At 55.3% G+C, this 23,453-nt stretch overlaps 3 protein-coding genes across 4 annotated transcripts in view; 2 read left to right on the top strand and 1 right to left on the bottom strand.

Annotated features, from left to right (window-relative positions):
* The window catches only part of KMT2A (lysine methyltransferase 2A), a 47,592-nt gene extending 29,860 nt beyond the window's left edge, over positions 1–17,732 (top strand). The window contains exons 22-36 of the mRNA XM_074927484.1: positions 1,424–1,582; positions 1,858–1,975; positions 2,060–2,138; positions 2,298–2,458; positions 3,246–3,431; positions 4,084–8,395; positions 9,740–9,820; positions 10,345–10,409; positions 10,799–10,969; positions 11,567–11,641; positions 11,941–12,115; positions 12,493–12,600; positions 12,995–13,078; positions 13,444–13,573; positions 13,961–17,732. Of these exons, the coding sequence (XP_074783585.1) occupies positions 1,424–1,582; positions 1,858–1,975; positions 2,060–2,138; positions 2,298–2,458; positions 3,246–3,431; positions 4,084–8,395; positions 9,740–9,820; positions 10,345–10,409; positions 10,799–10,969; positions 11,567–11,641; positions 11,941–12,115; positions 12,493–12,600; positions 12,995–13,078; positions 13,444–13,573; positions 13,961–14,236 (6,180 nt within the window). The 3' untranslated portion in view covers positions 14,237–17,732. The remainder of the gene's footprint in view (positions 1–1,423; positions 1,583–1,857; positions 1,976–2,059; positions 2,139–2,297; positions 2,459–3,245; positions 3,432–4,083; positions 8,396–9,739; positions 9,821–10,344; positions 10,410–10,798; positions 10,970–11,566; positions 11,642–11,940; positions 12,116–12,492; positions 12,601–12,994; positions 13,079–13,443; positions 13,574–13,960) is intronic.
* TTC36 (tetratricopeptide repeat domain 36) lies at positions 17,713–18,793 on the top strand. 2 transcript variants are annotated; one of them, XM_074927487.1, is made up of 3 exons: positions 17,713–18,144; positions 18,263–18,451; positions 18,524–18,793. In XM_074927487.1, the coding sequence occupies exons 1-3, from the start codon at positions 17,721–17,723 to the stop codon at positions 18,790–18,792; spliced, it is 882 nt and encodes a 293-aa protein (XP_074783588.1). In that variant the 5' UTR covers positions 17,713–17,720; the 3' UTR covers position 18,793. The 2 variants fall into 2 exon arrangements, with proteins under 2 accessions (XP_074783588.1, XP_074783587.1); XM_074927486.1 differs by having other exon boundaries at positions 17,713–18,178; positions 18,219–18,451.
* Positions 18,794–19,489: 696 nt separating this feature from the next.
* IFT46 (intraflagellar transport 46) lies at positions 19,490–23,426 on the bottom strand. The gene is made up of 11 exons (XM_074927485.1): positions 23,364–23,426; positions 23,057–23,287; positions 22,853–22,983; positions 22,096–22,170; positions 21,890–21,983; positions 21,389–21,517; positions 20,836–20,957; positions 20,374–20,440; positions 20,179–20,239; positions 19,926–20,011; positions 19,490–19,622 (listed from the first exon to the last, which is right to left on the bottom strand). The coding sequence occupies exons 1-11, from the start codon at positions 23,418–23,420 to the stop codon at positions 19,527–19,529; spliced, it is 1,149 nt and encodes a 382-aa protein (XP_074783586.1). The 5' UTR covers positions 23,421–23,426; the 3' UTR covers positions 19,490–19,526.
* Between the last annotated feature and the right edge of the window lie 27 nt (positions 23,427–23,453).

Genomic DNA, 23,453 nt, shown 5'->3' with positions numbered 1-23,453 from the left:
AGGCCGTGCGGCGACATTCCCAGTATATGAACTGGGGGAACGTCGGCCAGGGGCCACTGCTCAGGACCTGCCTGGGCATCGGTCAGCCAGTGGTGAGCATTTCCATTTGGTATATTCTTTTGTCATTATTTATTATTATTATCATCATCATCATTATTTTCCCTTCTTTTTGTGTCCTATTAAACAGTCTTCATCTCAACCCAGAAGTTTTACTTTTTTTTTTCCAGTTCTCTCCCCAGTCCCTCTGAGGCGGGGAGAGTGAACAAACAGCTGTGTGCTCTTTAGCTGCCCGCTGCGGCAGTGTTTTTTCTGCTCTGTCCTCTCCCGACATATTTTTTTTAATGCTATATATAGTAGAACTGACTGAAGACATTTGAAAATTTGTTCTATCCTTGCTCAGTTCAGAAATACTGTGGAGACCAGAAGGAACGTATAACGGGAGAACTGGAGTCGTGTTTTCCCCACAAGGTCTTTGATTGCCAGTGCTGTGCCTTAAGCAGTTGATGCCATGTCTGTACCCGCAACCTGTTGTTAAAGATAATCTGGAATATCTAATGCACGGCCAAGCGCTGTGGGAAAGCCCAACACCAATCTCACTAGTATGAGGATTTACCAAATCCTCTGTTGTAGTCCGAATGGATGGCAGCAGAAGAACTCAAAGGAGAGGGAGTGAGCCTGTACCTGCTGTTTTGACCTAGGTTAAATTTTATATACGCATAAAGGAAATAAAAATTGCAGGCAAGTATTGTCCAATTCAAGGTGTTGATCATTTTCATATCTGAGTGTAGATGAAGGATCTTGATGTAGCTTGTACGTAGCTACTCTGTTAAATACTGCGAGAAGAATGGTGGTTGGTGGTCTTCCTTCTGCACTCCCAAGTGGTCTGAGAAAGCGCAATAATCTTCCTGTTGTGAATTGGTTGTCGCTTACTTTCCAGAAAAGTGCACTGAGACTGGAAGCACGAATAGGAATTAGTTTGCTCAAATTTTGTTTTAATGTTGCATCGTTGGGTCATAAATATTAAGTAAAGTAGCAGAAGCAGTGGAACAGCACTGCTCTTCGCCAGTAGTAAGCCGCCGGCGTGGAGAATGCTCTGTGCAGGAGAAATAGTTGACATATTAATGGGTGAAGCTTGCGAACGCGTGACTGGGCTGCGGAGTACAAGCAGCAGAGGCTGAGGCCTGGAAGAACCGGTCTGCAAACGCAAAAGCCATTCTGCGTGAGGGATTTTCTTCCTCTCACCTCCTCCTTCATGTGTCACTTGTGCCTGCGCCTCACGGTAGTGAAACGTTGCAGCAGTGAAGTGGGAGGTCAGGCATTACCCTGAGCTTCCGTCTGTGCTGAAAAAACAACTGTCAACAGTAATGGTAGCCTGGGTTTAGAAGAGATTAATTTTTAGCTTTTTTTTTTTCCACTCTTGCAGAGATGTGAGTTCTGCCAGAAGTCAGGCGCCACAGTAGGCTGCTGCCTCACTTCCTGTACAAGTAACTATCATTTCATGTGCTCACGCGCCAAGAACTGCGTCTTTCTGGACGATAAGAAAGTTTACTGCCAGAGGCATCGTGACTTGATCAAAGGAGAGGTGAGATCCTTTCACACCCTGCCTCCTCTGAAGGTGGGGTTAGCCTGTAGCCATGAGCACCTTAATTTCGGGTTAATGATGTTGAACGTGTTCCTTCCGGAGAGCAGTGCTGCTCAGGAGCAGCCGGCGAGGCAGCGGGTGTGGGGCAGTCTGGCGAGTAGCCCCGCGTGGCGGGTCGGGGACTGAAGAAGCAAACGAGGATTGAGTTAGACAGCACAGCGTACCACGGTGCTTCCTTTAAAATTAATGAGAAGTTTTCTGAATTGTTGTTCCAGGTGGTTCCTGAGAATGGGTTTGAAGTTCTTAGGAGAGTTTTTGTGGACTTTGAAGGGATCAGCTTGAGAAGAAAATTTCTGAGCGGCTTGGAACCCGAGAACATCCACATGATGATTGGTATGATCTGGTGTCTGGGCTCTCGGCCCACCTTTGGTGCTGGAGTGTGGTTCACAGCACTTCTCTGTTCCCCTCTCTGCTCAGGTTCGATGACAATAGACTGTTTAGGAATTCTGAATGACCTCTCAGACTGTGAAGATAAGTTGTTTCCCATTGGCTACCAGTGAGTATGAGCTGTTCCACGCTGACATGTCTTTTAGCATAGTAGATGCCAAACCAGCACTGGAGTAGCGTATGTAAAAACTGACTGTAGCTTTAAAATAGGAATGCTGAGGTTTACTCGACATTGAGTAAATTGTTTTACATTTGAATTCCCTTCCAGGTGCTCCAGGGTGTACTGGAGCACGACGGATGCCAGGAAGCGCTGTGTGTACACCTGCAAGATCATGGAGTGCCGCCCCCCGGTCATAGAGCCTGACATCAACAGCACCGTCGAGCACGACGATAACAGAACCATCGCCCATAGCCCGGTTCCCCTTGCAGGTAACCTCTCCAGGGCTCCCCAAAGGGGTGGCCTCCACGTGTTTTCACCGTCGGGTCTCCTTACCAGAAAGCCAGGCAGTGGACAGGACCTGTGTGTCTTAAACCGCTTTGGCCTGTATCTGCCTCAGGTTGTGTTACAGCACCTTGAGACTTTTCTAACAAAAAAAAAAAAAAAAAAAAAAAAAGAAAAGCTAAGCTCCTGGGTATACTGGCAACTCTGAAAATCTCAGCCAAACAAAAGCTACTGTAGTAATCCTTTGTAGTCTACAGATCTGAGGTTTTTCTAGTGATCTGAAACTTCAAATTGTACTTCAGGCGTTAGTGTTGGTGTGTAATACGGGGGGTGTTGAGTAGTAGTACTGCGCTGCCTCTGTATTTCCAAACTGCTTTCTCTGTATCCATAGGTGAGTTTTATTTTTAACAATTTTTTTTTTAATCTCCACCCTAATCTTTTCAGTTCCCAGAAGGTGTGGCTGTGCAAGATTTCTTAAAACATTGATAACAGTTGTCATTGTCAACATAGAATCTTAAATTTTATTAAAATATAACGGAAATTCGTGTGTGAGCCAAGGGTTACTGTATTGCTCCAAGTATTTGAAAATGTTTTCAGGAGAAGAAACCAGCTGTTACCTGACAGTAAAGGAGGAGTAATCTTTGCCTTTGTGTTTATTTAACAAATACCCTGGTTCTCCTGGCGAAACCTGATAGCAGTTCTCACTTTGTCAGATCATAGCTGTCGGGATTCAGTGATGGCTTATCCTGTTATTTCTCTTTTTTGCAACAACAGAAACTCTACCTAAAGACAGCCGAAGTACCCCAGAAATCGTAAACCCGCCATCACCAGACCGTCCCTTGCATTCTCAGACCTCCAGTTCCTGTTACTATCCCATGGCCTCAAAGGCTCCCAGGATCAGGACGCCGAGTTACCCGTCCACGCAGAGATCTCCTGGCTCTAGGCCGCTGCCCTCTGCAGGTATTTCCACTGCTGACGACTTTGATGTTCGGGTTTGGGGGAGGTTTAGTTTGTTTGTTTTGGAAATATTTTTGGTTTGGCTTGTCTTGTTTTTGGCTTCATTCAGAACGTGGTGTTTAGTTTTCTGTTTCTAGAGAAAGTAGTGAAATGGCAATAGGCTTGAGGGAAGGAAAGTTCTGAAAATATACAGTAGAACAGCCTGTTGAGAAATGTACAACTGAAACAGAAATTCCCCTGGGATGAGGAAGGCAGTGTTTGGGCAATATAACAGCAGTCACTCCGCAGATCTGTAATGTGAGTTAGGGACTTAATATCTCGGTCGCTATTTTTCCAGAGAGACTGGGCAGTCTGGTGGTGTAGTTCAGCTGTTACTTCTGTATGAAGGAGTCACGTTTTGCTTCAAACTGACGTTGAAAATTCACATCTAAAGTTGAGCTACAGAACCTAGAGATGGGAACTTGTCAGCTCTGTGTGGGGAAAACCGATTGATGGTGTCATGTATTTAATGCCCATCTCATCGTTAGGTTAACACTGCTTGTCTGAAAGGTTTGGCTGGTTTGTAATTTCTGGTGCTTTGCATGAAGGAGTTCGGTCTGTGCTGACTGGGAAGGTTTCAGATCCCTTGACAGTCTCTCTTGCCTTATTTTCTCAGGAAGTCCCACCCCGGTGACCCACGAAATCGTGACAGTGGGAGATCCACTCCTGTCCTCGGGACTGAAGAGCATTGGTTCTAGGAGACACAGCACCTCCTCCTTGTCCCAGCAGCAATCAAAGCTCCGGATGATTTCCCCCACACGAGCTGGGAACACTTACTCCAGGCACAGCGTATCTTCAGTTTCCAGCGTGGGGTCCTCTTCGGAACATGAACCGAGCCTCAAAGGCGCTGACCGCTTTGTGGGATCGGTGAGCACCGGTGCTCCGAGCGCCCCAGTTCAGAGCGGCTCTACTGGTTCAGCCTCCCAGAAAGCAGTGGCTGCAAGTGGGAGTAAAACTTACCCACTGGATGCACCTCAGGCTACGGAAGGAAAACATTCTAGCAGTTCGGATGGGATAGCCAAAGGCACACCTTCAAAGGGAGAGAAGATGAAAACGCTGACCTCGAAGGACCCAGACTATTCCACTCATAGTTTTGCTTCTGGAGGAAATGCCAAAATGTCCACTCAGCCAACCGGTTCACCGGGCATGGAAATGCATGTTAAAATAGGAACCTTTCAGGAATGTTCAGGATCATTTTCTTCCAAAGAAGCGATAGCCTTTCCACCTTTGCATCAGAGAGGCCCAAGGAAAGAGAGAGATCAGCACGTGGAACCTGTGCAGCCGGAGAAGGCACCCGTGGTTGAGGAGATGGATGTGAAGGCCTTGAAGTCAGCTGGAGTAAATAGCAGATCTCCTGCAGCAAGCGAGCAGGCAGCTTCTGCCCCCAGAGAGAGGCGTCAGAAAGGAAAAAAGGTGATGAAAGAGGGTTTCAAAGAGAAGCATTCCCTGAAATCTCTTATGGATTCAAGTCAGGCAGTAGGCGGTGATGAAGGAAACCTGAAACCGGAATTCGGTAACCAGGGTTTGGCAACTGAACAAATGAGCCAGAGGTTATGTAATAACATTCCCGCCGAAAAAGCTGGCGAGAAGTCCCCACCTTCTCAAGGGCCGTCCAAAGGTTCTGCAGTGCCGACCGAAGCGGCCCCTAAGGAATCGCCGGCACCCAGAAAACGCACTGTCAAAGTCACTCTGACTCCTCTCAAGATGGAAAGCGAAAACCAGTCTAAAAATGCCCAGCAGGAAAGCGATGCTGAACCTCAGTCAGCAGGAGCAGAACTGGCCGCATTGGCAGAGCCCTCCTCGACTTTGGAAAGCCCAGAAGACAACCCTGTGGTTCAGGGAAGTCCAAGTGATGCGCCAGCACAGGACTCTCAGAATAATGCATATGAAAATCTGCCTGTTCAAGACAACAACCTGATGCTCCAGGACGGAAGTAAAGCTCAAGAAGAAGGCTCATACAAGCGGCGCTACCCACGGAGGAGTGCTCGGGCCAGATCCAACATGTTCTTTGGCTTGACTCCTCTGTACGGCGTGAGGTCTTACGGGGAGGAAGACATTCCCTTCTACAGTAACTCCACGGGGAAGAAGCGCGGGAAGCGATCTGCGGAAGGCCAGGTGGACGGCGCCGATGACTTGAGCACGTCGGATGAAGATGACTTATACTACTATAATTTCACCAGAACGGTGGTTTCCTCGAACCCGGAGGAGAGGCTTGCATCCCATAACTTATTCAGGGAGGAGGAGCAGTGCGATCTTCCAAAAATCTCTCAGCTCGATGGTGTGGATGATGGAACTGAAAGCGATACCAGCGTCACGGCAACAACCAGAAAAGTCAGTCAAGTGACTAAAAGGAGTGGTAAAGAAAACGGAACGGAGAACTTAAAACTAGATAGAAGCGAAGAAACAGGAGAGAAAGTGCAAGTCACCAAGAGCTCCGCCGTCCACAAAGCTGACCCCAAGATTGATAACTGCCACCCTGTGAGCAGGGTGAAAGCGCAGGGTCAGGACTCACTGGAGGCTCAGCTGAGCTCCTTGGAAAGCGGCCGCAGGGCCCACGCCAGCACGCCCTCCGACAAGAACTTACTGGACACTTTTAACACAGAACTTCTGAAATCCGACTCTGACAACAACAACAGCGACGACTGCGGGAACATCCTCCCATCCGACATCATGGACTTTGTGCTGAAGAACACGCCGTCCATGCAGGCCTTGGGAGAGAGCCCGGAGTCCTCGTCATCGGAGCTGCTAACGCTGGGAGAAGGGTTAGGTCTCGACAGCAACCGTGGCAAAGACATGGGTTTGTTTGAGGTGTTCTCCCAGCAGCTGCCAACTGCTGAGCCGGTGGACAGCAGCGTCTCTTCCTCCATCTCGGCGGAGGAGCAGTTTGAGCTGCCGCTGGAGCTGCCCTCTGACCTCTCCGTGCTGACCACTCGCAGCCCCACGGTGCCCAGCCAGAACCACAACAGGCTCGCCGTCATCTCGGAGTCATCGCTCTCCTCTTCAGGAGAGAGGTCGATGCTCGCCTTGCCTTCCACGGAGTCCGGGGAAAAGAGGGTGACGGTCACTGAGAAGTCTGCCTCGGGGGAGGGCGACGGAGCTCTCCTGAGTCCCGGAGTGGACCCGAGCCCTGAAGGGCACATGACGCCCGATCACTTCATCCAGGGTCACATCGATGCGGAGCACATCGCCAGCCCGCCCTGCGGCCCCGTCGAGCAGGGCCATGGCAGCAACCAGGATTTGACCAGAAATAGCGGGACGCCGGGTATCCAGGTGCCGGTATCGCCAACAGTTCCCCTCCAGAGCCAGAAGTACGTGCCAAACTCCGCGGACAGCCCCGGCCCCTCGCAGATCTCCAACGCTGCCGTGCAGACAACGCCGCCCCACCTCAAGCCAGCCGCAGAAAAACTTCTGGTGGTCAATCAGAACATGCAGCCACTGTACGTCCTGCAGACCCTTCCCAACGGCGTCACTCAGAAGATCCAGCTGACGCCGTCCGTGAGTTCCGCGCAGAGCGTGATGGAGACCAGCGCCTCGGTGCTGGGGCCCATGGGCAGTGGGCTCACGCTGACCACGGGCTTGAACCCCAGCTTGCCCTCGTCCCAGTCGTTGTTCCCTCCCGCCAGCAAAGGGCTGCTGCCCATGTCCCATCACCAGCACATACACCCCTTCTCCACGGCCTCTCAGACCGGCTTCCCCCCGAACATCAGCAGTCCCTCGCCGGGTCTTCTGATCGGTGTGCAGCCGCCCCCCGAACCGCAGCTCCTGGTGTCTGAAGCCAGTCAGAGGCCGGACCTGGGCACCACCGCTTCCACCCCAGCTGCTGCCCTGGGCAAGAAACGGCCCATATCCCGTCTGCAGTCACGGAAGACGAAGAAGCTGGCTCCCTCCGGAGCCCCTTCTGCTATAGCTCCTCCCGACATGGTCTCCAACATGACCTTGATTAACTTCGCTCCTTCCCAGATTTCCAACCACCCGTTGGACTTGGGAACCATTGCGAACTCGACGTCCCACAGAACCGTCCCCAACATCATCAAAAGGTCCAAGTCTGGGGTCATGTATTTTGAGCAGACATCTCTGCTCCCGCAAGGTGGGACCACGACCGCGGTCGGCACGTCGCCCAGCGTTATTGGGCCAGACGCCGGTCACCTCCCCGCAGGGCCTGTATCAGGCCTAGCGTCAAGCTCCTCGGTGCTGAACGTCGTATCCATGCAGGCCACGGCAGCCCCCGCTACTGGCGGGTCGGTTCCTGGCCACGTTCTGGGACAAAGTTCAGTAACGTTAACTAGCCCTGGATTACTGGGGGACCTTGGTTCGATAAGCAACCTCCTGATCAAAGCTAGTCACCAAAGCCTTGGTCTTCAGGAGCAGCACATGACTTTACCACCAAGTTCTGGGATGTTTTCGCAGCTGGGAGCATCCCAGACCCCATCTACGACGGCGATGACGGCTGCATCGAGCATATGTGTCCTGCCGTCGGCACAGACGATGGGCATGACGGTCGCTCCCTCGTCTGCTGACCCAGAAGGCTCCTACCAGCTTCAGCACATGACACAGCTCTTAGCCAGCAAAACCGGGGTGGCTTCCTCCCAGCTGGACCTTGGCACGGCCTCGGCAGCGACGCAGTTGTCGAGCTTTCCGCAGCTGGTTGATGTTCCTGGTAATTCCGGGCTGGAACAGAACAAGGCTTCCTCATCGGTGATGCATGCCAGTTCAGCGTCGCCGGGAGGCTCCCCATCATCTGGTCAGCAGTCTGCGAGTAGCTCCGTGCTGGGGCCCACGAAAACAAAGCCAAAAATCAAACGCATTCAGCCGTCCTTAGACAAAGGGAACGGAAAGAAGCACAAAACTTCTCACGTGTGGAGCGGTTCCTCCGAAGCGCACGTTCCTGACAGAGGGGCCATGGCTGTACCCCAGGTCTTGGCTACAGGGTAAGAGAGTGTTTAGTTTTGCTCATCCCTGAGGTTTTGTAACAATGTACGAAAGCGTCTCATGCTGGTTTCTGCAGCCAATCTTCCTTTTGGTAGTTTCTGAGGTGGAAACCTCAGCTGCCAAGCAGAAAGTCGATGCGTAAAGTTGTTACTGGAACTTTTACCTCTGGGAAGGGAAGGATGAAAAACTTGAGGGTCAGCCTTATGAGGACATTACTCATTGTTGACACCTCTGGCAAATAAAGAGTCTTTCAGAGGCATCAGTAGAGAAAATGTCACTCAGAAGGGCGATGGATTCTATTCCTTTCTGTTGCCAGTGTGCGTAAGCTCTCTAGAAGTCTGAATCGTGCTATGAGCAGCGTGCTAAGGCACTGCCGTGACGCACTGTTAGGGTGTTGCCTTGGTCATTTTGGTTGCAGAATTTAAACTGCACACCAGTTTCTGTGAGCTTAGTGTCTCTCCAGTGTGCAGTTTATTCTTCCAGCCCCACTCCCCTCCTCCCTGGTCCCTGCAGGCACGGGAGGCTGGGCAGTAGCTGGGAGAACAGGGAGAATCTTGCGCCCTGTCAGAGCAGCGTAGCCTGTGCTTGTCTCACAGCAGAGGATCCCCTTCCAGCCCTTGCCTTAAAGTGACATTTGAACTGACTCTGAAATACGGATCCATAGAGAGAACATGAGCTGCCGGTCTGTGTTCTACACAAAACCCAGATGGTTTTATCGGGGTGGGCCGTAGCTCTGGGCTTGTATCACACTGCCCATGATTATGCATTTCCCTGAAGACGTTGTGCCGCTGACCTCCAGTCCTGGCTGGTGAGGGACCTCTCCAAAGCGACTGCTGGTGCTCAGAGGCAGTAACTTCTGTCTTCTGGTACCTGAGAAGCAGTGCACATCGCTTGTGTAATTCCCTGATCGTCTTAATGTCTTGTAGTAAGTCTCATTTGTAAAACAACGATCTGAAACACTTCAGACAGCTCAACCTTTTAAAAAGGCTTTTTTGGTGCCGTTGACACTTGCCAATTTGTTGGAGTCTGTACGAGTTTCCTGTAGCTCTGTCCACATCCCGCCACGCACCGCTCGACTCCCAAGCTCTTTGCTTAGGGCTACTCAGGTGTGTGTCCCTTGCACCTGGGTTCACGCTCCTCCTTCCCCTCACAGGGCCTGGTTCTGATGTGCTGCTGGAGGGGTCGTCCAGTCCCTTGTAGCGTAGGAGCAGGTGTTACCCCTCTGTCCTTGTGCTGAACCTCTTGGGGCAGCTCCCAGCAGCTCCGTTACTGCTGTCCAGACTCGTTTATGGCACCTGTGGCTCGACAGGTTCTGTGAGCGCTCCTCAATCTTGTTGTTCCAGGACTGCAGCTCTGAAGGCAGATACGCAGGATGCAGCAAGCGTCGATCAGCCGTCGCAGAAGCAGTGTGACCAGTCAGCAGGGTGAGCGTTGAACAGGCTTTTCCATCACAGGCTCCTCGCCTGAGGTTAAGGAAATTTATACAGAGAATGTGAGAAGTTGTGCTTTGCTACTTAAAATATCTTGGGAGCTTTCAGTCTGAAATTAGTCCCATTTTGTTGTAATATGGAGCCATTTTTTAAATAAGTTGCACGTAGCTCTGAGAAGCTTCCTGCTTGCAGAGAGGACGACTCCTCATACGGCGTTGACTGGTCGTACGTTAGCCCACGCCTTACGGCGGAGTCGGGCCAGTTCAGAGAACGGGTCATGGGCTGTATTAAATGAGACTGCCACCCACAGACTGATAGATGCCTCAAATTAACGCTGCTGAGCAGAGTCCGTGTTGGGTTGTTTCCAGTTGAACTGATATGAGAACATCTGAGCTGGAAAAAGGTTCTTGTATCTCTGTGTAGTTCTGAAGATTTTATAGCCAGCTGCTTGGGGCTGGTGAGGAAATGAGACAGGCTGTTAAATATTTTTCTCCATGTTCGCTTCCTTCCCTCCCAAGGCAAACGGCAGTCCTCCCAGAATCTCAGTCAACACAGAACTCAACAAACGAGCAAGAAAATGCAGGTATGTCACTTCTTTGAAAGCACCGAGTCTTGGGATTCTCCAGGAGTGGGAAACAAGTACCTGAAGTCTTGATTTTTGTGTGTCTCCTTCTCTCAGGAAAAAAAATCTCAGAGCTAATAGTCATGTTGTTCTTGCTCTGAAGGGAGGAAAGGTTTGCTTGCTATTAATAGATATTGGACACATACTTACGTCTCTATTTTTAGTTTGTAGAAATTTCAACACTTGTGCTTTTACACTCTTATTACAGCACAGTCTAGGGTTGTTTTTTCTTGGATGGATTTACTGGTCAAAAGGCAAGTTAGTAAGTCATTTCCAGCTGTGGAGCAACCAGTGGAAGAAACGTTCTTCTACCCAAGGTCCATCTTCACGCTGGGTTCTGTCTGTTCTAGGCTCAAAAGCTCTTGAGGAAGAAGAGAGCACTTTCAGCTCCCCACTTATGTTCTGGCTTCAGCAAGAACAAAAGAGGAAAGAGTGTCTTGGTGAGAAGAAACCCAAGAAAGGTTTGGTGTTTGAGATCTCTAGTGATGATGGTTTCCAAATCTGCGCCGAAAGCATTGAAGGTGAGAACTGCACAGTTCGGGTTTTGCTGGTTTTAGCTTTCCTTGCTAGAAGTAAAATTACGACTTCTGAGGATCTCTTGCTTGCTTTTTCAATGGATTTTTAAAAAAAAACCAAACCGTTGTTTCACTGTCCTAATTCCTAGCAATGTCTGGATAATATTGAAAAGGTTGGGTGATTTTCTTTTTAAATCATCGTCCCGTTGTGTCTCATCTCTCAGTTGGGCGATGCTGTTGAACCATGCTTTGTCCGTGTGGGTCAGGCAGGCGGGTATCTAGGCTTTTCCTCCGGACCACCTGCTGAAGTCGCTCACTCCCCTTTATGCCAAAGTGATTTTTGGAGAGGATGGAAGCAGTTGGATCTGAGGATCTTAATTGATGGCCCACGAAAGGATGCAAGCTTCATCCTGTTCAATTAGCGTATTTAAATACGGGCACGGGTTGGCAAACGTACATCGAAGTCCACCGATGTCTGTTGTTTCACTGGAAACCTGCCGAGATGTGGCACAGTACGAGGCGCGGAGGCCCCTGCGTCGCAGCCCTCGGCGCCCAGCACGCAGGAGCTCTTCACTGTCTTGTCTTCTCTTTGTACGACCGCAGACGCCTGGAAGTCGCTGACCGACAAGGTCCAGGAAGCCCGTTCCAATGCACGCCTCAAACAGCTTTCCTTCGCAGGTAATGCCCGGCGCCGCGCTTGCTTCTGCCGCGCCTCTGAAGGGATGAGAGCAAACGGATCTTTCCGTGAGCCTCTTGGGGGTCAGAGTCTTACGAGTCTCGGTCTTGCTGCTGATGCTTTTGGGAAGATAATTCCTTCCCGACTGAGAACTCCTACGGGGAATGAACAGGGCCAATACGGCGCTTTTGTGAGTGCTGCAGGCTGCAGCCCGAGCTGTGCTCGCCGAGCTGCTGCACCCCCCTGCGCCAAGTCTCTGTGGTCAGCCGGGTGTTTGGTTGTGCTCTGTTCCTCGTCCCAGGCGTGAATGGTTTGAGGATGCTGGGGATTATCCACGACACCGTCGTGTTCCTGATCGAGCAGCTGTACGGCGCTAAGCACTGCCACAACTACAAGTTCAGATTCCACAAGCCGGAGGAGGCCAACGAACCTCCTCTGAATCCCCACGGCTCTGCTCGGGCCGAAGTCCACCTGAGGCAAGTGTGCGCTTGGTCGTTGCCACGGGTAACGGCCCGTTCGCTCAGGAATATGGCAGAGCATAAGCACCGAACCTCTGCAGCCCTCAAGCTCTCGATTAAAAAGAAATGTTGGCAACTTGCACTGTAAATCAGTGATAATGCATCTTCTGAGCATGCACGTTTTTCTGTGCCACCTTGTTGCCCATTTCTTTGTTTAGCAAAGCTGTCCAGGCTGGTGCTGGATTCTCAGAAACCGTTGTGTTACCCTGATGCATGGAAGGCTTTGGGGGAGGGCAGGCTGGAGGGGTGTAAAGCACTAAATGTGTCAAACTGTGGCAGCCACATGTTTCTTTGCAGTCGGTAAACCAGATTCCCTGTGTCTCTTTAAATTGCAGGAAATCTGCATTTGATATGTTTAATTTCTTGGCTTCTAAACACCGGCAGCCACCAGAATACAACCCAAACGATGAGGAAGAGGAAGAAGTACAGCTGAAATCAGCCCGGTATGCAGTGGGGTTTAAAGCTTCCCGGGGGAGAAAGATGCTGTGGTGTTACGATGTGATCAGGCTCCGTTATGCGCTGTGTCCTTTGAGGTGGCCCTTGAAAGCTGGCGAGTGTAGAGGAGAGAACTGGCAGCTGAAGGTGGCTGCCAGACCCCTCTTCCTTTGAACGTTTCTTTTCCTTCCTAATGTAAATCGGTTTGGTGAGAATCGGAGCAGAAAAGGGAGGAAATGATCTTTCACATTTATATAAAACCACTGAATTAATTTTGATTGGTTTCTCAGTGGGCTGCACTGCTGCAGCATCTAAGTTCCTGTATCCTGGAAAGTCTCTGGGTAATACCTGGGACAGGCTCTCCCGTGAAGGTTCCTCCTCAGCAGCGTCTCTTTGTTCTAGGAGGGCGACCAGTATGGATCTGCCGATGCCCATGCGCTTCCGACACTTGAAGAAGACCTCCAAGGAGGCGGTTGGTGTCTACAGGTACAGTTTGGCTCTGGGACAGAGGAGGGGCAAACCTGGGAACCGTCTGTGCAGTCAGACTAAAACATTGAGGGGATAAAGCAGGTCTGGGGATTTTCCCTCCTCCTCATCTCCACCCAAGTTACGTATTTGTGAAGTAATCCCCAGCAAAAAGTACTTGTTCCTTGCTGGCTTACCCTGGGGATGGCCGGGGCGCGTGCTCGGGGCGGGCGGGAGGGACCTGGTACTGCCCTCGTTAGCGTTCCGCTGCAGACGAGTGGCGAGACCGCAGTGACCCCTGTAACGAAGGACCCGGTTTCTGCAGTTTTGCCACCTTCTGTTTCTGGGCTTCGCTTGTATCGTTTGAAATCTTGCTGCTTCTTTAGGTCTCCCATCCACGGCCGGGGTCTGTTCTGCAAAAGGAACATCGATGCAGGTGAGATGGTGATCGAATATTCAGGCAATGTCATTCGCTCCATCCTCACTGACAAACGAGAGAAGTACTACGACAGTAAGGTGAGTTCTGGGCTTCTGGCGACACTCTTAAAGAGTGCGGGAGAGCGAGACAGGGACTGCGGAGGCCGGATGGGCTGGTGGGGCAGCTGCCTTTGGGACACGGTGGCTGGGGGTGCCAGGCTGTCCGCGATCTTTCCCTTCTCGACGGGGCTCTGGCGGCACTTTGTGGTGTGTCCTGTGGGTGGGGAGAGGTCTGGGCCCCGTCGTAGCATGGCTGAGGCAGGGAGCATGGGGACGGGTGGGTTCCAGCTCATGGGGCACCGGCAGAGCGCTGGAAGACGCTCCCTGGGGCACGGGGCACGCTGGCTGGGCCGTGCTGGGCTGTGCTGGGCTGCCAGCCCGCTCGCGTGGCTCCACCTGAGCCCACCCCCCGTCCTCCCCTCCCAGGGCATCGGCTGCTACATGTTCCGCATCGACGACTCGGAGGTGGTGGACGCCACCATGCACGGGAACGCGGCCCGCTTCATCAACCACTCCTGCGAGCCCAACTGCTACTCCCGGGTCATCAACATCGACGGCCAGAAGCACATTGTCATCTTCGCCATGCGCAAAATCTACCGGGGGGAGGAGCTCACCTACGACTACAAGTTCCCCATCGAGGATGCCAGCAACAAGCTGCCCTGTAACTGCGGCGCCAAGAAGTGCAGGAAGTTTTTAAACTAGAACTTCTGTCAGCTGCGAGCGAGCCCCGAGGGGCCCGGGGCGAACCAAAGCTTGGAGGAGCCCTCCCCGGCCGCGCAGATGGAGCGGGAGCGACGAGCGGCCGGGCCCGGGCGCCGGACTGGGGCCGTTTCTCTGTCAGAGTCCACATCTTCATGTCTCGCATGCGCACACTCACCCTTGTGAAGGACACGGGCGACTGGAGAAGATCCTCAGTGTGATTATGTTTTTGCTGTTCTCATTTCCCCCAACCCCGGTGTTTGTTTCTCAGCGTGGGGCTAACGAGCGGGAGAGGGGACAGGAGTGCGGGCGGGGGCTGTCCCCGCTCGGTCTCTCAGCTCGGTGCCAACGGGGAGCTCCCCCTCTCCTCCTCGCCCGGGGGCTGTGGCAGGGGCTCGGCAGCGCAGCAGCGTTTGAGCCATTTTCCTCCCAGGGAGCGGGGCCGCGCGTGCCCGTGGTTCCCCGTGGCTCCTCGGGCTGTGCCGCCACGGGGTGGCTGCAAGGACGGGTCCGACTCGGCCGACGTCAACGGAAGGGCCGAGCCAGGAGGGCCTGGAGGAGGGTTTGGGCAGCGCTGCGCTCCAAAATCCCTGCCCGAGCGGGGGAAGTTCTGCCGTCCCTTGGCAGAGGGGGGCTTGTGCCAGCAGCTACGGCGCGGTAGGTCTTTGTGAGAAAAAGGTTCCCCATGCCAGCACCCGCCATCCCCGGCCTGGCAGGGAGCAGGGAGGGCGTGAGGCAGAGCGGGAGCTGGGCAGGAGGCGGGTGGAGGCTCCCGCGGGTCTCCTCGCACGGGCGGAGCCATGTCACCTGCCCCGCGAGGCGCGGGAGGAGGCGTCGGGCAGAGCGGGCGTGGGACGGGGGGCGGTCGGGACGGGGCAGCCGAGGGACCGAGCGCGTCGGCAGCGGACGCGGCGACCCCGTCATCCTGGTTCGAGTAGTGTCAGTGCCCCTCCCGCCCGGGTCTGCCCGGCACCTCCAGCATGGAAACAGAGAGAGAAGTAAAAAGCCCCAAGCCGAACTAACGACAACATTGGATTTTACTCTGTTCTGTTTACAGTTTAGTATTTAAGGTTTTATAAATGTAAATATATTTTGTATATTTTTCTATGAGAAGCACTTCATAGGGGAAAGCACTTATGACGAGGCTTTTTAAACAGTGGTATTATCCTAATTTAAGAGAATCTCTTTTTAATGATTTTTTTATTTTCATAGGACGGTTGTAGGAAATACCTGGCTGGACACAGTCTGATCCTTTCTCCAGAGGGGGGCGGGTACACTTTATTTTTATTTTTTACTCTTATTCTGCCTTTTTGACTTCAGTAACTGTTCCCAGGAGGTTTGGCTGGACCTTAAACTTGATTTACCCGTCGAGACGGGGGCGGGAGGGAGAAGTGCGGAGCTTAGGAGGCGCCCCAGGCAGGAGGCGTGATTCTGCCTCACCCTGCACGCGTTTAAAAAGGAAAAACGAGGAAAAACAGGAGACCTGAGCCCCGACCCCTCCTCGGCAGGGAGGCTGGCCCAGGGCACGCGCCTCACCCCGCAGCCTCTCTCTGAAGGTGGGTGAGTTTTTCCCTGCGGCAGAGGGAGCGTGGGCAGCGCCCTGGTCCTTCCCAGCCCTCGCGGGGTGGCTCAGCCGCTCGGGGGCTGCTCCGGAACGGTGGGACAGGGACCGGGGGGCCGCGAACTCCCCAGCGCTCGTGGCGCCCCGGACCCTTCAGGCCCCGAGACCCTTCCCCTCCCCTGAGAACAAAACGCGGCACTGGGGGGGCCGGGTGCTGCCGGCTCCCTGTCCTTATTGCACTGTGTGACGGCGTTTGGGTGGTGACTGCAGGAAGCAAAGTCTGGTTGACGCTGCATTTGTGACTGAGATGATTTGATGCACTGACAGTTCGGGAACGCACATACCGGCCGGGGGGTCCGGGCCCCGCTCCTGGGCCCAGCGGCGCTCGGTCCCGCTCCTCTCCCGTTCGGCGGCCGAGCTGGGGGCCAGCCCTCGCCTGGGCACGGTATGGGGCCTCCCCCCCACCCAGCGCGGCTCCGCTGCCCCGTCCCCCCGCGCCGCCGCCCCGGGTGCCTCTGCCCCGGTGAGCGGGTCCGTTCTGGCCGCGAGAGGGGGCTCCCACCGGGACCCCTGCCCGCAGCCACCCCGCGCGGGGAGCGGGGTCGGGGGGAGCGGCGTGCTGCGGGAGCCCCCAAACCTGCCAGCTGCCCGCTTTGCTGCTACCCCCCTCGCTGCTGCCCCGGTGGGAGCCGCCATGGTCAGTGACACCGCCCGTTCCCCCGGGACGCCGCGGCGCTGAGCGCATGGGCTCCCCGCCACCCGGGCCGGCCACACGTGCCACGCAGCTCCCCCGTGTATGAATGTATATTTTATAAGGACTGACGCAGATCGCGGTATCTGAAAATACTAGAGAAAAAAAAACACACACTCAAAAAAAAAAAAGGAACCTTAGGGTGTTTATTTTTTCTTTGTACAAACCGATGTGGGTTTTTTTTTTTAAGGAAAAGCGGGTCATTGCAAAGGGCTGGGTATCTTTTCTTTCTGGTTTTCTTTCATTTTGAAGCAATACCAGGTTCTTCAGCGAGACGGTCTTCGTGCAGAATCACGCCACCCAAACCCATACTACTGGTCCACTCTCGCCACTCGCAAGTTTTTTTTATAACTATAAATACGATATATATAGGAACTAATATAGTAATGCACCGTGTAATGAAGCCTAGTTCAGTATCGGTCCATGGCTTTTAATTCTCTTAACACTATAGATAAGGATTGTGTTACAGTCGCTAACGATGGCCGGGAAAGCCGCGCGGCGCGTTCCCTGCCGGGGCGAGGGCAGCCGGGGGCGAGCGGCGCGGCCTTTCCCCGCCCTTCGTGTTACCAGTCAGTACTTGTACCACTTGGTTTCTTCCTTTTCTTCCTCGCGTTTTGGTTATGAATGTTGGGGTACCACCTGCATATAGGGAAAAAAAATGTGCTCTGTGCTTTCCTGGTATCTTTTTAACGAGGTACAGTAGCTTTGTCTATCAACCGAGAACTATACTTGTGGTGTTTCTTTTATTGAACTTAACAGTCTCTTTAGTGAATACAGGTAGGTGAATAATTGTTTCAAAAAAAAAAAGCAAAAAAAAAAAAGCTCTGCAAAGGCAAGGTTATGTTCTAGAGATACATTTCTTGACAACTTATCATGTATAACAAATCTCTTCTTTTTTTTTTTGTGTTCTTCCAAGCTTCTGGTTGGTTTTTTTTTTAAAAAAAAAAAAAAAAAAAAGAGGAAACGTGTCTAAAGTACATCAGTGTTAACTCCCTGTCACAGGGAAGAAGGAAATACTTTAATAGTTTAAAAAAATGCTGAAAGCTCTGCAAAAGACTGAATGTAAAAATAAAAAAGTGTACATAGTTGTAAAAAACAAAAAAACAAAGGAGTTTTTAAACATGTTTATTTTCTATGCACTTTTTTTTATTTAAGTGATAGTTTAATTAATAAACATGTCAAGTTTATTGCTGCAGAGGGTGGCTCTCGATTTCTTCTTGAGGGTTAAGAAGCCGATTCCCGCCGCCCTGGAGGGTGGCAGGGCTGGGGCCGCCCCGGGCCAGGGGGCAGTGTCGGTGCGGGGCCGCGGCACACGGGTCACCTTGGGAACCTGCGGCCCTTCCCCCTGGGCCGGTGCCCGCGGGCAGCGTCCGGCGGCGGAGCCCCGCGCCCGTGCTGCGATAGGACGGGGCCGCGCTGCCGGCGCCGTGGACGTTGACCGGCCGTGGGGCCGCGGCCCAGAGGGCACCATGGCCACGGCCGGCGACAGGGCCGTGCTGCAGAGCATCTTCAGCCCCAGCACCCCCTTCGGGGACATCCCCGGGCTGGACGAGGAGGAGGAGGAGGAGGAGGAGGAGGAGGAGGACGCCCAGGAGGATGGTGAGAGGCGACGCTGTGTTGGGCGCTCGCTGCGGTCAGCGGTGGGGTCCCATGGGGCGCGCGGGGTGGGGCAGGGCGGGGGTCCGGCGCCCGTGCCCACCCTGGGACTTTCCCTCAGGCGATGGCTTCGCACCGGAGCTGCTGGAGCAGGCGCGGGACCTGGAGCTGCAGGGGGTTTCCGCCGCTGAGTCGGGGGACGTGAGCGCGGCCCTGGAGCGGTTCGGCGAGGCCATTCGCCTGCTGCCCCAGCGCGCCTCGGCCTACAACAACCGCGCCCAGGCCCTGCGGCTGCGGGGGGACCTGCCAGGTGAGCGGTAGCGGGGCCGGGAGGGGGCCCTGGTACCCCGACCCACCCCAACGCCCCTCTCACCCCGGCCAGGCGCCCTGCGTGACCTGGACGCCTCCATCCGCCTGAGCCGGGGCCGCGGCCGCGCCGCCTGCCAGAGCTTCGTCCAGCGCGGCCTGATCCGCCGCCTGCAAGCGCGCGACGACGAGGCCCGGCAGGACTTCGAGCGCGCGGCGCGGCTGGGCAGCGCCTTCGCCCGGCAGCAGCTGGTGCTGCTGAACCCCTACTCAGCGCTCTGCAACCAGATGCTCTGCGAGATGCTGGGGCGGCTGCGCAACCCCGGCGGCGCCGGCAGCCCCTGAGGTGGGCACGTCCGTGCCCGTGGAGAGGGTCTGTCTGCGGGGCCGGAGCTCCTCTTCCTCCTCCTCCTCCCGGAGCCGGGACGTGCCGAAGCGCATTGCTTTGTCTCGGCTCCCCCCACAATAAACCTCCCTGTGCCCCCAGCGCTTGGGCTCTGCTCGTGGCGCGGCAGCCGGTCGGGGCGTTATTTCAGCTGGGGTGGGCGGGCACGGGGGTGCGAGGCAGAGGGATGGGGGGCCCATGGGGACCTTTGCCACACGCGCCCCTGGGCTGCAGACCGCACTCCCAACAGCAATAAACTAACCGCAAGCGCCCATGTGGTGCTGCGCTGGTTATTTCTCTTCGGCAACAGCGAAGGGGCGTGAGGATAGAAACAAGGCTCAATTTCACAGGTCAGGGGAGACTCGCCAGCCCCAGAGCGGAGCTGGGAGCACCTGGGCTGATGCCAGGGCGGTGTCAGAGTGTGGAATTCACCCCCGCTCACTCACACAGAGGCTCCGTGGCAGCCCCAGTGCAGGGTCCTTGGGAAGAGCCGGTTTAACGCTGCTGGGGAGGGAACGAGGGGAAAGCGGAGCCATCGGGCAGCTCCCGCAGTGGGTCCAGCCCCGCTCCGGGAGCGCGGAACCACCCGGCAGCACCTATAAACCCCGGGAGGCTTCCCGAGGGCCGTGCGCTCCTTTGCCGGCTGCTCCAGCCCCATCTCCGTGTCCCGCAGGCGAGGGGTTACGGGGAAGCTTCACGGGAAGCTCAAGACTTCGGCCTCCACCGCTTGGGAAGTGGGGTTGGAGGGCGGGCTCCTGCCCTTCTTCCCGTCAGCCAGAGACTTGAAGTGCTGCGGGGAAGGAGCGTTAGGGCAAAGACATGGCTCTTGTCGATCAGCTGCGAGCTGGGGGCTGAGCCATCACCCTGGCTTTGCTGGGAAAAGCCTTCTGGGCTTAGGCTGGGCTGTTGAGCAAGGCGGTATCACAGCCCTGCGGCACGCCAGAGGCTCTGTGGGAAACACTGAGGTACCAGGGAACGAGGAGCTTAGGAAACATCCTTTGGGCCCCCCCAGCCCTGCACAGACAGCCCAGCATGGCAAAGCCGGACCTAAGGAGCGCAGCGGGGTCAGCGGGGCCTGTCCGGAGCCACGTACCTGCGAGTTCTTGAACTCTGAGTAGAGGGAGAAGAGGACGTGCAGAGGCTGGATCCGGCTCTTGTACACGGGGATGTCCAGAATGGCTGCGGGGGAGAGCGGGGCCGCGCTGAGCATCCAGCGCAGCGCTGCAGGCACAGGCACAGCCTCCCACAGCGCGAGAGCCCGCTCCCTCCTGAGGGAGCTTTGCTACCCGGGGCTGAGCCTGTGCCTACGGCAGCCAGGCCTGTGACTGCAGCAGAGCCCCGCTTACCGCAGACCATGTCGATGTACTCGGGCAGGTCACAGCTCATCTCCGCTGTGGGCAGCCCCACCTGGGACAGAGTGGCCGTCAGCTGCTCCCCCGGCCTCCACCAGGGACAGGCGGTGAGCGGGGACAGACCAGGCTCAAAACCAAGCGGGAACCATGGAAGACGGTTTCTACCTACCGATCGCTCAGACAACATACCTTTCCCAAGAGCTCCTCGAATTCTGGTGACCATTCCTGCATCAGCGCCTCAATGTCGGGCATGGGCCTGCCAGGGAAGAAAAGATAAACCTGAAGATCAGACACAACCGAAAGGGCTTCCTGCTGCGCAGGGGCCAGCCCCTCTCCGAGCCAGCCGAGCACAGGCCACGCGCCTGCCGAGGGTCAGGCTGGGCCTTTCTGTTTATCCCAGCTAGCCTCAGCAAGTTCTGCTGCTGCTGCTAAACTCCTTCAAGTTACAAAGGGAAAGAGAAGTGCTGAGAGGGAAACAGAGTGCCCCGTGCGCGGGCATGGCAGGACTACCCTGGAGACCACCACGTCTTCTCCCCCTCAGAGATGCTTTGGTAGTTCCACTCGGCGCTCCTAGACTCTGGTACCAGGCTCCACTGAGCTGAGCTTCCGCTGCACCAGCGTGCGAGGAGCGGGGCTGGCGGAACGGCTCACCGGCTGTAATGGACCGTGGCAGGAGGTTTGCAGCGGTGCAGTTCGCTGATACATTCAATCCAGTTGTCAATGGCTTTGGGGTTCTTCTCTGCGTTCTCCAAACTCTTCACTTTTATCTGCTGCTAAAAACAAAAATATAAACCTGGAAGCACTCTCTGGTGTTTTGGGGCTTTTTTGTTGAACACTACATTCGTCCCTGATTAACCATGCCATTTTCTCTTTCCTAATTGTCCTATAACAACTGATTTCTGCAGAAAGAAGAGCAGAGGGCAAACAAAACGCCGAGCTAAGCAGGTAGTGACAACCCAAAGGAAAAAAGCTTCACCTGAAGGAAAAAGATCCCAAGTGTGCACTGAGACTGCCTGAATCAAGGCATAGAGCCTTTGCAGTTTAAAGCTACGGGTTAAAGAAAAAGATTAAGTTTTTCTGCTTTTAAAGCCAAGTTATCAGTGGTGCTGCAACACTGTAGTCCCAGTGGCAAAGGTAAGAGTAAACCACGGTGCTTTTGCCAGAGCCAGCGTGCAGGGACGCGCCCTCCCTCTGCCCAACTCACTGTGACATTGTGCTGTTTGGAGTTCTCCATCAGCCAGAGGGAGAGCACGGTGGGGTCCGACTGCTTGGTCGACGGCTCATCCAGGACCAGCAGGCCCAGGTTATCGGGTTTGCCGTCGGGACGGGGCACCTGCGGGCAGACAGAGACCCCTTCGCTGCGGGAGTCCCGCGGGGGGAAATTGGGGCTACTTGGTACAGACTCTCCCTCCAGTTTAAAAACCAGACCCTAGAAGGAATTGGTAGGCGTGCTCTTTTGCGTACAGTGCCATCTGAAAAGCGCAAGCTGTGGGACGAGGGAAAACACACCCCTCGCCCCAAATCCCCTACATACTGTTTGAGAGGGGACTGAGCACTGAGCGCAGTTTCCGGGGTCTCCAGAACGTTCTGGTGGCTGCGGGGACAGACCGGCCCCCTGGAGCTGCTCGGCCCCAGTGCTGCCCCTCTCACATCGGTGCCACAGCCCGTTTCGGCCCCTGCCGCGGGAATCGGGCAGCAGCTGTACCTTTAGGAACGCGTCGATGTCTCCAACTGCAGGAATGAAGTCGGGAATGAAAGGCTGCAGTTTGTGCTCGATCTCTACTGTTTTGGGAGTGTACCTGGAAAAAACCAACACCCCAGCGTGAGTGACTGGCTACAAACCATCCTGCGAGACTCGCCACAACAACTGACCCCAAGGAGAGTCAAGAGCGGGCTAAAACTTCCACTCACCTCTTGATGTACTCGAAGAGTTCTTTGATTTCTGAAGACACGGGCAGGTAGTCATAATCTGTGAGGTTGAAGTCACTAAAGAAGGGAAAAGAAAGGTGAAACTTTAACATCTGGTAGGTTCTGTGTGAGCAGGACATGGGATCCTGCTGTGCAAGACAGATGTGAAGGACACCAAAGCACCAGGTAGCAAGTGCTCTCTTAAAAAGACTTCTCTCACAGGAAAAACGCTGTTGGGCCCCGTATTGCCTGAGGCCTCCTGGCCAAAAAAAGGCACCTGAGTGATGGACTGTTCTTGTGATCAGAAAAACTCGTGCCGGGGATGTGCAAAGGCGGAGGAGTGCTCCGCAGAAAGGCGTTAGGACAGCAACCGGGGCGTTTAGTAATGGGTTTGGAGTTGAAAACAGCTGACTAGGAGGAGGATGATCAGAAGAACGATGTGTTTGAGAGGTTCCTTCTCTCCCTCGGGCCTCCGCTGCCAGCCAGGGCCGGAGGGGGCAGGAGGCGGGCGGACAGCTTCTGGTCCTTCCCGGCCGTGCCTCCCCTGCGCACAGCAGAGCAGGGCCCGGGGGCTCTCCCAGGGGCTGCCCGGGTGGCTGCACTTCGCCACACCAAGGAACCTTTCTCTGGGGCCACCCGGGCTCGAGGAGGCAGGAGCTGCCTGTCGCAAGGCCCACGGCCACGCCAGCAGAGCCGAACGGGCCCGTACGGCCCCTGCCCGGCACCGGGCCCGGTCCCTCCGGCTGCTACCGCCACTTACTCCTCCACCGCAGCCCCGTGCTCCTCCGAGTCGTCCTCCGAGTCGGTCTCGGACGAATCCTCCTCCGAGTCGTCGTCGTCGTCGTCGTCGTCCTCGCTGAGGGCGGGGGCTGAGGGGGCCGCCGCATCCTCCTAGGCGAGAGGGACTGGGCCTCACCGGGCCGCCTCCCCGGGCCGCCCCTCCCGCAGCCGGCCCCGCACTTACCTTACCGCCGCCCTTCTTCTCCTTCTCCTCCTCCTCCTCCTCCTCGCTGCTGCGATCGGCCGCGCCGCCGCCCGCCCCGGGCAGCCCGGGCCGGCGGGAGCCCCGGGGGCGGCCCGCGCCCCCCGCCCGCGGCGAGCGGGCCCCGGCCGGCCTCCCCGCCGCGCCGCCCGCCTCCTCGGCCTCCGGTAGCTCCAGGCTCTCGTCGTAGGGCTGGTTCTCGACCAGGCGGGTCTAGGCGGAGGGGCGCGGTGAGGAGGAGGAGGGAGCGGAGGCGGCGGCCGGGCCCGTCTCCCCCCACCGCGCTCACCTCCGGCGCCCGCCGCTCCGCCATGCCGCCCCGCCGCCGCCGCCCCACCGTCGCCATGGCGACCCGCCCACCTCGCTCGCCCCTGGCCGG

The sequence above is a fragment of the Athene noctua genome, chromosome 26, assembly GCF_965140245.1.
Source record: "Athene noctua chromosome 26, bAthNoc1.hap1.1, whole genome shotgun sequence".
NCBI lineage: Eukaryota > Metazoa > Chordata > Aves > Strigiformes > Strigidae > Athene > Athene noctua.
Note: the sequence above shows the minus strand (reverse complement) of the source record. Positions and strands in the feature narration are given on the sequence as shown.